General features: G+C 35.8%; 1 protein-coding gene across 2 annotated transcripts in view; it reads right to left on the bottom strand.

The window, feature by feature from the left end:
• Window positions 1–18,895, bottom strand: part of LDAH (lipid droplet associated hydrolase) — a 120,534-nt gene that overhangs the window by 48,290 nt on the left and 53,349 nt on the right. For both annotated transcript variants that reach the window (XM_084284985.1, XM_084284986.1), the window contains one exon: window positions 15,188–15,357. In XM_084284985.1, the coding sequence (XP_084141111.1) occupies window positions 15,188–15,357 (170 nt within the window). The remainder of the gene's footprint in view (window positions 1–15,187; window positions 15,358–18,895) is intronic.

The following is an 18,895-nucleotide window of genomic DNA, read 5'->3' on the forward strand; positions in this document are numbered from 1 at the left end:
CATGAGTGTGACTTTGGTCTTGTCAGAACCAGTGGCAAAATTTCCATCAATGTAATAGGCCTTAATTTTGCCCCCTTAAAAATTCTGATTAAAGGATTTATTTTATTAAATACGACTGTTCACAGCCTATATAGGTCTCACCAAAGCCATGATATTCTCAGCCTGAGAGACTAAGATTCTCTCTATCTGTTCTTGTATAGACAGATGAAGACAAAGGCTGCCCTAAAACACTCACCATGATAGTTACAGAATCTCTTCTTGGACTGAGAAGTAAATTGAGACCATTGACAATTCTCTTTTAAACCAGTAAGTTTTCAGTTGTATCTTGTTTTCTCGGTTGCAGGTTCCCCTCTCAAAAGGCTGTTGGTATCTTCTGTAACACCTGCCTTCCACTGCTGAAACCTTTTTAATGATGGCAGGAGAGGGACTATCCATACTTCATCTTACAAGTGGGTCATGTCACAAGAAAATATGATCTGTTGTTTCACATTACTTGAAATATTTTCCAATAAGAAGTACTTCCAGAATTTTCCCAGCCAAAGTCCAGAATTCTGCTAAACATACAAAAGACAAGAACTCCGAAGTGTTCTCTACAAACACCACAAACCATTTCCCAACAGGTCTGCTCTACATACTGACCTATTTGCAAATTATTAAAAATATTTAATATATCAAATACACGGACTGTTTATTAAATTTTTCAAGTCTCTCAGAGCTGAAATGCAAACGAATACACTGAACTACAAATATTTGGGTAAGTGAAGTCTTTCACAAAAAGTTAAGAAAAAAGAAAAAGAAAAAAGAAGAAAAGGAAAAAGAAAAAAAAAGAAGAAAAGCAAAGGTAAAAGCAAAAAAGGAAAAGAAGAAGAAGAAGAAAAGAAAAACAAAGAAAAAGAGAAAGAGAAAGAGAAAGAGGAAGAGGAAGAGGAAGAGGAAGAGGAAGAATGAGAAAAAGAAAAAGAATGAGAAAAAGAATGAGAAAAAGAATGAGAAAAAGAATGAGAAAAAGAATGAGAAAAAGAAAAAGAAAAAAAGAAAAAGAAAAAGAAAAAGAAAAAGAAAAAGAAAAAGAAAAAGAAAAAGAAAGAGAAAAAGAAAGAGAAAAAGAAAGAGAAAAAGAATGAGAAAAAGAATGAGAAAAATAAAAATAAAAAGAAAAAAATAAAAAGAAAAAGAACAAGAAAAAGAAAAAGCCTTTTTATGGGTTAAGGTAATAATGAGAAAACTGTTCTCCCAAAAAGCTGTATCTTATTGTTGGACAGAAAATAGTTTAATAGAGAAAATATTCATTGACAGAGCAGTATTTTACATTGAGAATTAAGCCCCATCAAAGTGGGCAGTATCATTCCATCTACAAGGGAAGTGCCAAAGGAGACAGCCAAAATTTGCAACGGTGTGATAATACCAGCAGGGATGGATTTGTTGCTATTATGATTAAAGCATATAAACAGAAGAAGATTAGGAGGGGTGAGAGTGAAGAGAGAGGAAGAATAGTTTATTGGTTGGAAGAAGGGCAGGGAGAAGCTTATGTTGGAATGCAGTGTCACAGTTACACACCATAAAGCTTTCAGTTGCTCCCATTACATGAATGTCGGAGTGCAGCTGCCACTTTCCAGGAGAAATTCTTTCCATTTTCATGTTGGAAGTACAGGGTGGGATTATTTTTCAGTGTAGCACTCCCATGAGACCACTGCATTGCATCTGCAGGTACCCTCACAGTACATGGACCAGTAAATGTGATCCTTACAAATATGACCTGGGAAACTTACCACTTATGATGAACCTTAATGTGTGCAATGAAGAGAAGGCTCAACACAAAGAAGGTATTAAGAATCAGATTCTCCTCTGTCTTGAACCAACAGTTTTCAAATCCATCAGTATACCCATACCTACTAATAAATGTCAATGACAGTGCATTTAAGGAAAAGTGGCTGAACAAGGTAAATGAAAAACCAGCCTTAAAACTATAATCTCATTTTGCTGATGAAAAAGGAAGGCCATGACTTTCCAACAGTGCCTCAACATCCTCGGACTTCTATTTTTAATACTCCACTTCCAACAATGAAGGGGTGTACATCACCACTCACTGAAGTCAGGCCTCAGAAGGCATCCTGTCAACTCAAGCCCGTAGCCCTGCTTGGCCAGAAGGATTACTAGAGGGACAAGGAAAACGAAGATAAGTTTTAATATTGGCAAGAGTTCAGCCCGTTATCATTTTAACCATCTTTAAGTGGCTTACTTAATGACGTACTGGAGAGTAAGAAGAGCAGACCAAGTCCTCATTTGCTAAACCAGTGAAAAACAGAAGTGAGACCAAACTATACTGAGAAGAAACAGAATGGAAAGCCCAACCTTCTGCTTTGTATTTCCATGAATGGAAGAAAAGAAACTAGGTATATATTTGAGGTTCGAGATAGAACTTGCACCCCAATGTCTTGCTAGGGTATCAGGAGAAGAAGAGAGAGGAGGGAGTGTGGAAATCTCCCGGTCAGCTTATTTTTCCATCCTTCCATTGACTTTCCCAAGGGAAATATACAAACTTCCTTTCAGTGCAATGCACTGGGCAAGAATCTGCTAAAAGAGCAAACACCATATCCAATTTATCATGTAAATAAAACGGGTCATCAGGTAAAAAGGTCTTTGAAAAAAACAAAAAAAGGGAATGTTGAGAGTATCCTTTAATTGCCAGTGCCAATGAAGAAGTCTGAACTCTGCCACCTGCCATTAAAGGTCACAATTCAAATTGTATTTTTTCAGATCTGTTTTTTTGTACTTTTCATTTCAGTAAAATACACTTACAGTAGTCATAATGCTTTTTTTTTTTTAAAAACAGAGAAGCAGAAATTCACTCTAGCATTTTCAAGAACAATTAGGACTTGGTAATTTGACTTACACACAATTATGCTTCATTTTGGAATTTGAAAAAGAGCAGAGTGTTCTTACAATTTTCCAGTGACTAGAAATGTTGTAACAAAGTTATTAGAAGCATATTTTCATTAACATTAATTGAACTTTCTTATGGGACTCCAAAGGTAACAAGTTTATTAAATACATTTGTGGTTTCTGGATTTCCACTTAGATGTATATTTAACACTGAATTCCACACAAAAGGGCAAATTCCTGTTCTTTTTTTTTTTTTTTTTTTTTTTTTTTTAAATGTCACAGTTAAATAACGTTGTATCCAAACAATAGAAATCAAGGATTTCAAATATTTATAGACTGAAATAAATGGAAAGGGAAGTGGACTTCTGCACTTAATTCTGAAGACGAATTCCTCATTCTAAAGATGATTCCTCATTCTAAAGAGCACAGAGGGTGATTCTTGAGGAGAAATCTAGGGCTTGATTCAGTTCTCTAAACATAGGTGTAACAGTCACTTGACACATCCTCTGCTATATAAAAAGATCCATCTTGGCAATGGCAAAAATTCCCCTAAAATTATCAACAATAAAAGAAATACGAAAAAGATAGGAAAAGCAAACAAAATAAATCAAAACAAAATTATCCAATCTTTATCTGAACTTAATTCAATATTATATTAGAAATTATATTATATTATATTAGAAATTTCTTAAATGTGCACTCTAAGTTGTTTTTCATCCAGTTTGTGTCTGCAATGCCTTTCACACCTGGTCTACACACTTCAAACAGGATGCACCATTTTCAATATAAAAGCTAAAGCAGAGGAACACATTTTTCTGCTTGAGGCTTTAAAGCAAACATACCTAAACTTCGCTGTAAATCATGGAGAATGAACAAATTAAGAATATGGCACAGTATAAAATACTTTTAATTAGTACACTGTCCATTCTAAGCATCCTCTTCTAAGTGGGAGACCCAAGCCAAGCCCTCAACAGCTTGAATAATTGTGTCACGTACAATGAAGTGCAAGAGCTGATGAGGCAGTTCAACTTCTTTGTTAAGAGCTCAGGACTGTAGGAGAAATTGCAGTTTAATATTTAACATATTTTAATATTTTCTAGGAATAAATATTGGTTATTAGAGTTACTGACCATGCTCACACCTTAACCACATGTTTGTGAAGTCTGTTAACAACCTCCACAAAGTCCTTTTACATGTTCCTTTCATGGATGATTCTTTAATGCCCTAATTGACTGTTTTTCCCCATTCTCTACTCAATTTTAAATCAAATAAAGTAAATTAAAGTACTGATTTCTAGCTTGATTGTCTTCTTTAAAAGAATACTACATGCAGTAAAAAAAAAAAAAAAACAAATTGAAGCTCTGTGGAACATATCTTGATACTGAGTTTTGATTGTTTGGTCCAACTCTCCAAAGATGCAGGGCTCAGATTTTCAAGTACTATGCATGCACATCTACAGCCAGAGTTGTAAAAGATCTCACCACTCAGCTTAACAAGTTCTTTGGGAAACCTAGCTTTCAAACGGGTTCTTTTGAAGACCTCTTTTGAAAACATGTGCTATAAATACAAATTGTTTCTGAAATTCACTTCTTGCCATGTTTATGATTCCCTGACTTTTACAGAATCATTTAACTTAGTTATTACAATATGAATCCAAATTTTCAGTGATTCAAAATAACAAGATTTTATGAACAAATGTGTAAAAATACACTGTACTTAATAAATCCTGTTGTGGTATTCACCATTCTGGCCATCTTTTTATTTTTAGTCATTCATTTCCTCTTCATTTTCATGTTTTACTTTGGGTTCTTGATGAATGATCACAGATTCCGGTTTTCAGTTTATTTTTAGTCCTTTTCTGTTTATACATTTGGCTACTTTAATATCTTTTAACTTCCTAGAAAAAAATAATTTTTATAGGTGTATTTGAATTCTGACTACATACATCTGAAAAGAAATCAGATGTTTTATTAGCAATGAAATACACTAATAAAAAAAATCAAGTCTCTTCAAATGAAAATTATTACTTACGCTTCCCTACTTTGAAACATCACAGACAAAAATCTTAGTTATCACGTTGTTTCTATATTCGACTGAGCAGTACAGCAAATACACTAAGGACAATGGCAGAAGCTGTAATTTTTTGTGAATATTATGAACAAAATATAATTTTCCTCAGAAAGTCCTGAGACCTTGTTTTTCCCTTTTTCTTATAGCCTTCTTATCACAGGCTTATGATCTAAACAAGCTAATCTTAAAGCAATGTTATTATTGACTCTGAATCCTTACTCTTAAAAAAGAAAGTTAAAAAGAAACTTGTGTTCACAGACTAGACTAGGTAATTACATTCTGACAGATGTACTGCCACTGATTTTGTCAGACCTCTATTTTCATTGTAACAGAAATCAATTTTAATTAAATTTACATTTGTGCTTTTTATTATCACTCTACTATTTACTGGTCTCATTTGATCTTCAAGATTTCTGGACTGCAAATTTTCCTGATTAAAAAAAGTGCTGAACTATACATATTCTAGTATTTCCTATGAAGTTCTAGGACTGAGCAAATGATATCGACCTGCTTTACCCACTCAAAAAGCATATGAGGTATGGTCAGCATTGTTCAGAAATGCATTATTTGTCTTCAGAATATATACAAGGCAGAATTAAGAATGAAAGACATATATACATGTATGTCTAAATGCTCTCCTTGAAACCAAAATTGAGCTCTAACTACCACATTATATCTCATCTTTCTAGTAGCCCTATTTCTGTTTCGCGTGAGGCATTTAGTAATCATACAGGACAAACTGTGAGCGTGTAGTCTTTGGTCTATATTCAGTAGATACAAAACGAGTGGATTTATCCATCAGTTTTGTTTGGTGTAGATCCACTTTCTTCTCTGTTCTTAGACAGCCACGTTGCAATCTTTAATCTTTTTGTTTTCTAAACTAATTTTCTATGTTTACACCTTTTGGTCCAATACTGAACTCAGCCAGGCAAATCCAGGACTCAACTGCCCACTTCCAGGTGTTGACAGCATGATGAACTACTGCTTCCATTTGTGGTTAATGTGAGCTGAGCTATGGTGTGCTAACACAGTGTAACAGAAATATGGCAGAATACATTAGTGAGCAAAATAAAACAACCAAATCACTGCGAGGTTAATTTCAAAAAGCTTTCTTTGGACCTGAAAATCAGGCATGAACTTTGGCCAAGTAGGCTGACAAGCACCATAAGCCTAATCTAAACTTCCATTCATGCTTCTTTGGTATACTCCACGATTCAGTTTAGAAGTTAAGATATCAACACCTAAGACACACAAGATCTTGAAAAGTGGCATACTACAACTAGCAATCTTTCTTAACATCAAACTCTGAAAATTCTACATGTTTCTAGTCCTAAAGTTTTGTGTTGCCAGTTTTGTGTTGACTTTTATCATCATATCTTGGTCACTTGATTCCTCAATGGTTTCTTGCTTGCTACCTCTACAGCTACTATCAAGAACAAGTCTAGACTGCAGACAGAAAACATGTACCAAATAGAGCCCTGTGGAAATCTTACTTTTTTGAGGTGTGCCTACCTTACAGTGAATTAATGTGAATACTGAATTAATTCAGTGAATACTGAATTTCAGTCAGGAGCATGGGCAGCCTGTTGGTCTGAGGCTGACTGCATGGAGCTGCATGGCTAAGCAGAATTACTGAGGACTGAGAGGGAAGAAAACTCCTGCTGCATTTCAGAGACTGGGGATATGACTCAGACTTTCAGCATTTCTCTCTTTGAAGATGAGAAAAATAAAAAATTCAGATAATAGTAGAATGAATAAATTAAAAAGCTGAACATACAATCACAGAATCACAGAATCATTTAGGTTGGAAAAGACCCTGAAGGTCATCAAATCCAACCATCACTACCATGTCCACCACTAAACCATGTTCCTAAGTGCCACATCCACAAGGTGTCTGCAAAATTAAAAGACAAAAACTTGGAAATTTCTCCAGAAGCAGGTATATGGAGTTACTCAATAATTCTCTCTGGAACCAGTCACAGAGGACAAGCCCAGAAACAGCAGCCAAGTGTGGGACTAGCTAAAAAAAAGGAAATGGTTTTTGTTTTTGAAAGTCTCTGACCAACTTTTTGCCATAAATGAAACACTAAATCTTTTTATTTTTATTTATTTATTTAACAACTTTAAAGTATAAACCCTGTCATCTCATTTTAGAGGGAAGTGGATTGTTAGGCAGATTGTTAGATAATGGCGAGTTACACACTGTTAACCACAACATATTTGGTCAATGTCAGAATCAGAAGTTGGTACCACATGCAATAGATAACCCAATGTATGAATAACAGCTAATTTCTCTGCTTACAACATGAAAGCAGAAAACAGAAAACCAGGCAGACAGAATGCAGTGATGTTCATGTATCTTCAGAGCACGACAGAAGACTATGTTCAAATTGTTGATCACATTTCAGTTCCTGATACATTTAGTTATTTGCTGATAACTGATAGATCATGCTGCTTTGGCTTTGAAGCCATTTTTTCCTGACAAAAATGATATTATTAGTGTGGGGAAAGATCTATGTCTCTCCCTGGTGAAAGGAAAACACAAAGGCTTTGACTTATTTTTTAGTTTGCCCTGAGGCGTTTTTACATCTGTAGATGCACCACAGTTTATTCCTCCTTACATTTTAAGTTTCCTACATTTTTGGTATTCACATTCTTTTGCCCTCTAAACCGAGAAATGGATTGTTTGTGAAGGGAAGAGCCATTACAGGCCAACCTCCATAGCACGTGGCAATCTCCATGCTGCTGGTTCCTAGGCACAACAAAGGCTTCCAGTGAGTTACTCAACAAATCCTGTCTGCCTGTTGATTGCTGCATTTTCTTAGAGTTTACATTTTTTAAAGCTTTTTTTTTTTTTTTTTTTTTGGTGGGGATAGGTAGAAAAGAATGACTAGGACCTTTAGGATTACAGTCTGTCATCAAGCCAGTGAAAATAATGGTTGATCGTGGTCTCCTGGCACTCAACCCCATTACACAGTTATCAGCCTTTCACTGATGGGGTCCTGAAGTTTTGTCGAGCTTTTAAATTCAGGCTGGTGGACTTTTAATTGTTTTAGTCGAAAGTCAGTATCTCTCTAACAAATCTTTGCAATAAACTCAGTGGGTACTCATTGCTTTTTGGTTTGCAACCCCCCACCCCAAAGAGAGAAGGTTTTATATTTGCCTTAGGTTTTCATATGAAGATTGTTTTCCTTTTTTTTTCCTTTTATTTTTTTTTTAATCTATCCAGATTTTTTTTTCTAGAAACTCCCTTGATGCTTCAAAGATACAGTATCTTATTTATTTTATTTCGTCAGGTTTAATAAATCATCTGCAGTACTTCTTGTTTTCTCCATATAACAGGGCTGCATAATGTTAGCATATGCACCAAGTTCATATTGCTTGCTTTACTGGCTATTCCAGTAGATTTAATGATATTGCCTGAGGCCTCACTGAAAGAATATACTCCTCCGAACTTTGTCATCTGTTGCAAGGTGGATTATGCAGCCTCTGCAATGTGTACATTGTCAACTAAAGCATATTTTAGTCTAATTGCTGGCTCAGACCACCTGTGTTTCCTTGCATATGCTCCCAAAGGCTTCCTATCTATCAAGAACTGATAGAGAAGTGCCAAATATATATATATATATATGTTACAGAAACAGTCCAATTCAGGGACCAACTGAAGACATCCATAAAGTTAAATTAACACATATCTCACTGAAGGCAGCTGAACGTAGACTCATGATTAAATCTGCGCAATGTCTCCATCATTTTTTTACTCACTCAACGCTTAAAGGTGGATGAAGATGGGTATATATCAACCAGTGCTGTTTGCTTTTTTTTTTTTATTATTTTTTTTTAACATACAGTTCATTTATCTGGAATGGATACTGAAGGAAAAGTAATATATGTATATATATCAGACTCAGTATAGTTTTCCATTATGGCCTAGAAATGTGCATCTCTCTTCAAAAGATGTGTATTTATTTGAAACGTACCTATTTACTTGTGAGGTCTGCTAAGTATAGACACTTATTTTCTTCCTGCATAATAATTTTGTCAGTATTGTCATTGTAATTTGGTTACTGTAAGTCTTTTACCCATTTTACTTTTTTATGCTTTTTGCACTTTAATATTTCAGCCTGCAAGTCACATAAAAAAACATATAGAGTTTCTCCAGATCTTGATCCCTACTGCTAGATACAATTACATATCCATATCTGACCTACCACTGCAATCCATTAAGGAACTATGAGCGAACAGTTCTCAGCCAGGACAAGTCAAAAGAAAGCTGTACAAACCAAGGACATTTCTTTATGTTTCTGCTGTGCTAGTCTACTGGTGACACCACACACTGGCACACAGGTCTACAAAGCGTAATCCTCTGTGTGAGAGAAGACAACATCTCTTCAAGAGACTTCTAGCTAATTTTCTGTTTTACAAAGCCTCACTTTATTTGAGATAAAGTTACTTTTGTAAGAGAGTATTAAAGGTGGTAAAAATGCATTTATTCATTAAGCATGTTTTAAACTTCGTAACTGTGAGCCAGATCATAAAAAGTGAATTTGCCTAGACAACAGCTACACATACTAACTTTGTTAAAAAGTACTGTGACATGTAATTTAAACAATCAACATTTGAACTTGATGCAGCTATGTTAAATAAAACCTGCAAAAATGTCATCAAAATTTGCATCCCTGTTTAACTTGTCTGCTTTTAGGTTTTCATTTTCCTTCTACTTCCAAAACTCACTACAGCTTCTAAGCATGTCAGAATCTGCTGAATTAGTGTCCTTTCAGAGATACTTTCTGTCATGATAGCATTACCAGTCTTCTATTTACATATATAGGTTCTAATCTCAGCGAAACAGAAATTGAACAAATGGCATTGCCTTAATTCAGTCTTTCCTTCATCCATTCATGCTGCTGAAAAGATTCTCTTATTATCTCAAAGGTCAGACGTGTTTAGCAGTTCCTGTATTGTTAATAGCTCTAGCAGTTCCCGCACTGTTAATAAATCTCCCTCTTTTAATCTCGCGGTCCCTGTGGATTTCCAGTAATTCTATACTAAAGAATTTTGTTTTCTTGTAGAATACCAGTGTTTAAAATCATGGTGACTTTTTTCTTTCCTGTCATTATGAAAGTGCTTCCCAAATTCATAATCAAGCTTTCAACACAACGGAAACTAAATTATTATCTTAATGGGTCACTGGACTGAATTTTGTATCATAATAAATCTCTTGGCAGAGGAATTCTGACACGTTTCTCTCTCTCATGGCCTAATCCTGCTTTCACTGAAGTTAGGGGGAGCTTTCCAAGTACTTCAACAGAAAGGAACTAAGTGTTAATTAGAGATAAAAGAAAATGTAATTCTATTTGAGGCAGAAAGATGTAGGAGTGCGAGAATCTCATATTTGTCCATATGAGATTTTGAACCATTACAAACAATTTACATACTCCTTCCTTCCTCCCCATATGTAACTGCTCTCATCAAACAAAAACTTCTGAACAAGCAAGTGTGATCTCTTTTGCTATGATGGCAAAATATGCACTTACCAATAGGGGCAAAACAAAATTCTCTCCCTGTCTTCTCTCCCAGCTCTTGGGACAACCAAAAACTCTAATGAAGAGAAAAATAAGACACCTACTCATAGCTTCCATCTTCAGGAAAATGTATTTCAAAAAGATGATCTCTGCCAATAATCTTTGGAAAAGCTTTGATAGCTTACACAATTGATGTTGACCAAGAGACTTGGTATATAGTAAACATGAATAAAGGATATTAAAAAATGGAAATATTCCAGAATAGCTCCATATGTGAGCACATTTGTCCAGAATGAACCTAGAACACATTTAAAACCACTGTTTAATGTATATGGAAAACAGATTAAGCTGTTTCAGAAAAAGACAGTTCAGAATCATATTTTTTGCTTTAAACTTCCTGTTCTATGTTACTGAAAAATATTTTTATAGATGGATGTTCATATATTGTGAGAGAGAGTCAATATGAAGATTTTTTTATGCTAGTCTATATATTTTCTTTCTTTTCTTCTGTAAGTGAATAATTATTGCATTTTATGTAGCATACAAATACACAATGCAATGCCATTTTTCACTGTTTTAATAAAGCTTCTTTTAAAACAAACTTTTAAAAAATGTACAGATAATTTCTCACACATGCTAAAAAAAAAAAGAAATCCCTGGCTAAGAGACAGCAAAGAGAAGACTATTTCTAAAATTTAATTTCCCTTTCAATGTTACTATCAGAAGGGTTACATGATGTCTTCTCCCACTAAGATGTGTTTACCTAGGGCTCCAGGTAATTGGGAAGAAGCAGGCTTCTAGACAAAAGGGAGAAAAAAAAGCTAACAGTGTCATGACATCTGCCATTCTGTTGTGTACCTGTAGGCCATCCATGTTTCCAAGCAAGCTGCTAACAACAGATGGAACACAGCCTTTTGGTTCAGGCATGAAACCAGAAAATGAGGACTACATATGTTGAACCAAAGGTGTGATCTAGGGGAGCATAGAGGCTAATAAAAGACCCAATTACTAACAGTGCATTCAACTTCGGAATGACAGAAGAACTAGTCCAATATATGCTAAATTTTAAAAAGAATGATAAAATACATTTCTAACTTTTTGTAACATCCGAAGTAACAACAATAATGTTTTATAGATGACAGCACCATCTCTTTTTTTATATAAATATTTTGAAAAAGAAATATGGCTACCAGGCACATATAGGAGTATCACCTAAAATATCTGTATTCAAAAATTCTCCAACAAAATGCTTTCCATTGAGGTCATTAGATCTCACTGATAATCTCAATGATGGGTGAGAAGAACATATTTATATGAATTAGAAACATGGCTAAGAGGGCAGAAAATGCACAGATGGGTTATATAGGCAATTCAGTAGTGCAAAACATTAACCTGCTCTGGGTGGCCCTGCTGGATCAGGGCTTGGACCAGATGGACCCAGAGGCCCCTTCCAACCTCAGCCATTTTGTGATTCCGTGATGTTTTGTCCACTATTAGTTATAAGATCAGCCAAGTCCTAGCAATACCCAATATTCTTTGGCATCACTGAGACATGGCAGCAAAGAATGGTTTTGAATAATATATGTCAGAAATTTTATTTGCTTAAACAGACACATACTCAGTGGGTTTAAAAACCTTCTTTTCGGTGAGTTTTAAAGGAAGAACTATGTTTACATTGTATGATGGTTTCATTTATTATTGTTAATTCGCTACCACAAAGATGCTGGCATTTCAATAGCATCATCCCTAATGGAAGACGAATGCTGTAACAGAATGAATTTCAATAGCAAGGAAATATGTCAATCTTTTGATTAAATTAACAAAGCGAATACTTTAGGTAACAGTAGTGTCATCAGCAAAGCACATGGAAACAGTCAAAGAAAGGATTTGTATTTCAGAAGAGAACGCCTGGAGGTTGTAGAGTATTTATGAGTTAGGCTCAAGCTTCAACAACTGAGAAAATCATTTTGTCACTCAGTTTCACTTTTCAGTTCTGCTATCTGAATGAAGAAGGTTATGAGGTTAAGACCAAACATCAAATAAGTTGCGGCGTACATTATTGCATTTCTCCATCTCAAAAGAGTAAGGATGATTAACACTTTTCCTTCCCTGTAAGAAAAAATTAGAGAAGTCTGAAAAACTCTGGATGATCCATTTTCTGCAAAGAGCTGAATCTTCAAAGACTTGATGCCCACCATGGTAGTAGAGAAGTGTCCATGGTTCCATGTATACCAGCAAATAAAACAACCAGGAGCTATTCCCTGCTCCTGAGACTGAACAGGATGACATGGGATGGTCTGTCACGACATGGCTGAACTCCCCCCACCTAAAAACAGGCTGTTTGCATCCAGGCTAACTACTGGGAATAGTCCTAGTCTTTTTTCAGGCCCGGACCCGTGCCAGGGTGCAGTCTGCGAGTTGCTGGCTTCTCAGGGCCAAAAGTCTCCTGGGGCATGGTCCAAGAGGGGCACGGCAGAGCTGGCTGCTTCCTAGCGCTCAAACCATGCAGCAGCTTCATTTAGTTACAAGCACAGATGTAACCTGTGTTGCACTTTTCTACTAATTAGGCTTAATTAACAGTATCTATCTGAGACAATAAGTTAAGGAGGCTCCTGAAGAAACCACTAACAGAAGCTGCCCTGAGAGTCAAAAGGAAACCAGGGCTGGGCTCCAAAATCAAATTTATCCCAGGGGTAAATTGGCAATTCCTGTTTAAACTCTCTTTTAATAAAAGAAAGCACTATTTCATAGAAATACAGCAAAGAAAATTAAAAAAAAATAACAACACTTCATTAACCTGCACAGCACAGGGGCCCCATTCAAAAGAGACAGCTGAAGAACCACCAAGAAGGACAGAAGAGAAGGCAGTACCTCATCCTTTTCATGCCTGCTAGCTTAAGCTCATCAGGTTCCCTCATCATTGCACAGGAGAGGGAAAATCTAGTCTACATTTGGCTAGATTATCAAAGGGTATTATTTAAACTGGGTAACAAAAATCAAGCCTGCAAAACCTACATTCCAAATACAAACGTTTACTGAGTTATTTGAACACCAAATACAACACATTAACCTCTAGCTCAGAATAATAAACTGTAAGCAATCAAAGGCTTTTAGAAGCAGAGAATTTAAGACCAAAACCAAAACTCATATAATAAAAGAATATCACATAAGAACTACACAAAAATAAAATCAAATGATCTAGCTACTAAAATACACATATGTGCTCAAAATCTTGTGGGAATCAAATATTCCAGTAAAAATAAAGGGAGAGATGGAAACACAAGTTTCTTATTATCACACTTCATATGTTATAAAACCTAACAGTTAACTTATTTTTGGCAAAGGGACAAAGGTTGCACAACACTCTGGCTTACACAAATATTTTCTATTGTTAAATGCATCTTAAATGTAGCTTGTCATATATTAACTTTATGCACACAGTGCACCACACAGTCTAAGTGTGTCCCAAAGATACCTAAGTTTCAAAACATTGATGAATCTCAAGCTGCCAACATCCAGTGGGTCAGGTGTAAAAAAATTGCTCAACAATTCAGTTTAATTGAAACCAGATAAAACCCTTTGTGTCATAAGGACTGTACAGATGTTGACCAAAGAAAAGTTGATATTTTTGGACAAATTACTGCATATGATATTTTCTAGAACACTCCCTCTTGAAAAGATAAAACAGTAATAAAAGTTTTCCCCTCCAGAAAAGCATGTTTATAATCACTACGTGAAATACGCTTGGTGAAATATATCAGGTTAACCTCATGTTTCACTTTTTTAGTTTTTGTTTTCTTTAAATGAAAAAAAAAAAAAAGTGCTGTGGAAATGGTTATGAAGAAGTGGAAGAACCTACTCACGCATATATTAAATACAGACTATACACTAACACTGCACTTCATTCCACTGAAGAGAATATGATGTAAAGGAAGAGCTAATGATATAGCAAGAGTGAATACTTAAATACAAATAAATTCAGTATTCTTCATTTGTTATCCACTGGGAAAGTGAGTTATTGCTGAGCACTAACAGTTCGCTAACTGCGAGCTGTGAGAACTATGTCCTTCCTTTGCCTTGCAACTGCTTTACAGTGACAAAGAAAAGTGTTTAGATACCCAATGACAAGAACACACAGTAACACCTCCCGTTCTTGTCAAGTTACACAAACCAAGGCTGAGCTGCAGAAGCAGTGATATTTGCATACATATTCAATTTTAAAAACAAAGTACTTTATAGCAGTACTCATTACAATTTGTATTATTATTCTCTTCCATACATTTCCCCATCTAGAATTAGCAATCTGCTTGCCTTGAGATAAGAAGCTACTATTAAAATCATAACCAGTCTTCATTTTTGGTGCAGTAATGTAATGTAATTACCAGGTATCTAGTACCTGTTTATAAATGATTTAAAGATGAAAAGACAAGTCCTGAAGATATTTATCACCATTACTAATCATTTATATATTACATGGGCATTTAGAGATCCAAATTCAAAATAAGACCTTTATTTTACACCAAAATACTTAATTATATTTTATTAGGCTTAGTCATTAATGTTTTTATTTCATTTTAGTAAGAACTATGATCAAAAGCTTACTTACAGCAGAATATAGCTTTTATAGGAAAGGTATGGAGTCACCCATAGGCTAAGTATGTACTCTGCTTTGCTAATAATACAACTCCCATTCTGTAAGGTTGATGTACCTGAAGTTCTGATGCTCGCTTCATCATCTCCAGTGTGATGTAGCAACCAATAGAATGAGCAATCAGTACCAGCTTTATATCTTTTGATACATTCTTTTTGATGAAGTTCAGCTTATGTTCTACTTGTCCGTTGAGTCCAAAAACATCCTCCAGTTCTTTAATATCTGTGTCTGAAACATAAGAGAAAAAAACAACTTTGTTTTAATAGTGGAAGTGTCAGGTGTCTCATTTTTCTTCACTTCTTTGGAAAACTCTGAAATAAATATTTTTTTAAATAAAAAAATAATATTAACACAGGTGGTAAATATAGACCGTTGATAGATGTATATGGGATGTGAAGACATATATAAACTGGGCAACTAGGGATGGTACAGAAACACATGGAACTTGATGGTCCATCATCTAGCATTGTGCTCCCTCTCTTTCGGCACAAGACCAACCTCAATGTGTTCGATCAGCTTAAATCAATCCAACTTCATATTGCAAGATTGAGACCTACAACAACATTGCCCAGCAACAAGTCCTTTCACTCAAGACAAACTATCATCCACATTAATCATACACTGAGGATTTTCAGATATCCAAAATCTCCTGTCTTAAAACAAATATACAGAAAAAAAGTCCAATAGAATAGGAAAAAATATGAAATGCTCTGTGCCAACATAGAGCACTAGCACTTACATAAACTACCCATATTTAGGCAGGTTCTTATCATTATCAATCCAGCTACAAAGAGAAAGATCATGTTACAGTTTCAGGGTTTCAGGTTATTTTGCAAACTCATTCATGTTTTGTCAAGGACCTCCTAAAGGAGCTTGGGAAACCACTTAGGATGAGAACTTCACTTGCTTTCCGGCCAGCCAGCAAGACCAGGATAATCTGGTGCCTGTAACAATTTGCAACATTATTTTTATACAAAAATAAAAAAAAATCATGAGCACTAGCTCATGAGATGTGAAAGTTCTTGAAAGTTCTAAGTCTAAGGAGACTCACAGGTCTTTGATCTGCTAGAACAGTACTCTACACGCTATACTGAAATGTACATTAAAATACACCAGTTTAAGTTATTGTACAGAACAGAATGCAAGAATACTGAAAAGAAAAAAAATAAAATAAAATGAAAGGCAGAAGGCATGAAGGAACACTGAATCATAGAATATCCTGAGTTGGATGGGACCCACAAAGATCATTGAGTCCAACTCCTGGGTCCACAAAGGACCACACAAAAAAAAAGACTCTGTATCTGAGAGCACTGTCCAAATGCTTCTTGAGCTCTGGCAGGCTCAGTGCCGTAACCACTGCTCTGGGGAGCCTGTTCCAGTGCCCAATCACCATCTCGGTGATTAATGTTTTCCTAACACCCAGCCTGAACCAACCTTCAGAGCTTCAAGCTATTTCCTCAAGTCCTATATTTGGAGATGCCCATGTACTAATATCGCTTGATCCCTTAAACCCATGCCGTTACCTCAGAGCTCAGTGCCACACTCCTGCTTAACCTCCTGATCCGTTACACTGCTTACACGTTGACTTGCAATGCAGCTTTAGTCTGGAAGGGGCCAAATCTCCAGGCAGCAAGTTTCAGACACAGGATGGGGAATCAGGAATCTATGTGCTGTGTGTAGAACCGTAGCACCCTTATGGAGCTACAGTTCTACACACAGCACATAGATTCCTGGCAAAAAACACCCATTTATAACCATTCAGCTACCAGATGTGGTGCACGTACAGCCCTACCTGGTCCACCAAGTATTAGGTGTTTCAGTTCCCACTCTACTTCTTTTGATGCCTTCTACATCAGTTCCTTGTGCAAGAAACAGATGTGGAAGAAGTATCCATCAGGCAGAGATGCTGCATGGACACACATTAAAGAGTCTGGGAGGCACTCAGAAAGTACTATAAGAGAAAGTTAGCTTGCAGTGGAGACCCATTTCAGGTGTAGCTGGTTTTGTACCTGCTTGAAGAAGGTGCTAACAGAAACCGTTCCACCTATGACTCTGAACATACATTACCAAATTACAAAGACTGACTGCTCTTTTAATATGTGTGCAATAAATTTGATGGCAATTGGTCAGGAACCTCAAATGCTAAGAATCACTAACACGAATGTACTGAGGTTGCTGGGGTTTTGACAGCAACAGTATTAATTGGTAGCCTAAGTGGGTTGGCATTACATTGCCTTTTTGATCTGTATAAAACACAACGTTCTGAAGCAAAATAATTGCTGAAGAATATCACAGAATCACAATATGTTCCGATGCCTTTTTTTCTGAGCTTAAAATATTACCACAGAGGTAACAACAAGCAAATTTGTCTTCAACTAATTTAGTATTTCTACTAAAAGTACTAATGATCATAACCCAGCATAATTTATAGTAGTTTACTCTAAATGAAAAGGAAATTTACTAAAACACACTCAGAGAATGCAAAATTAGATTAGAAGTAATATATTAACTATTAGGCTTTCTACAAGTAATGGAAAACAAAAACTTGTTCTGTTTTCCAAAACCCTAAGGCCAGAACATTGTTTTTAATCTTAGTTTCTATTTTTAGCAAGAGTTACTTTTTATTTGTTTATACAGCAGCTTAACCCCATGCAGGCGTGGGCTGTCTACATCATAAGTCTAATTAAGGGTATGTATAACACACACGAAACACAGAATACTAGAAATACGGTGACCCACTGGATACAGCAACAAGTGACAGAGGATGTTTCATTCAGCATATATATTACCATATGTTGGGTTGAAGAGATTAATTCTCCTCTGTAAACATTTGCTACCATTCCCATGTTTTATTTCTCAGGCACTGCCATCTCCAGTGATTTATCAGCAAGCCTTTTAATGTTTGACACTCCATTCATAGCCTTTGTTCTTGAAAATAATGGATTTTCAAGAAAATAATGGATTTTCAAGATTTTCAAATGGAATTTCAGCTTACTTCTAGGTTAGAGGAACAGAAGAGGATGCAAAATAGGTGTATAAGCCTTCTAGAGAACCTCTCATGGTTCTCAAGACCAGAGAAACCAAGCGGAAAAGAAAACAAATTTTGTTTGTATTATTCATACAATCTCATGACTTTGAAGCCAATCTTATGATTCCCTTGTCAATACAGACGATGGAAAATCAAGCTTGCCCAGGTTAATGGCAATGTTTGACTACACAAATTCAGAATCTGCTACAAGAGACATGCTGAAAATCACTGCAATGCTATTAATAACCAATACAGCAAATACAGCCTGGCCCAGTCTCAACATTATCAAAGTTGTCTAATATAGTTAATCAGTTACACCTGTTTATTAAACATTAGATATCTAATTTAATATATAGTTACCCAGTAAATAGCAGTATGGAGACCCAGGGCAACATATTCAGGGCTATTACTGATTTCATTAGTGATGTGTCTGCTCAGAACCATTTTTGCTGCCAAAGTAAGCACCCCAGGGAGGGATATAGGTCAAGCCTGTACGGATTAAGAGAAGAGAATAAGGCCTTTTCCTCCTCTTGTTTGCCCAGACTTGAGTTTAGGACTTTAGCATATTGAAAATTAGTCCTGACAGCCAGTGCTGACTCAACAGAATTGTTCTGAAGTTTAATACAATTTTTCCTTTTCTTCTGAAACTCTGGTTTGTTGCCAAACCGAATCACATTGGCATTAATTCTAGAAAAGCCACCCTGGAGGATGAGCATGCAGTGCATGGTCTGGAGATGC

This window comes from Netta rufina (assembly GCF_964035555.1).
Source record: "Netta rufina genome assembly, chromosome: 3".
NCBI lineage: Eukaryota > Metazoa > Chordata > Aves > Anseriformes > Anatidae > Netta > Netta rufina.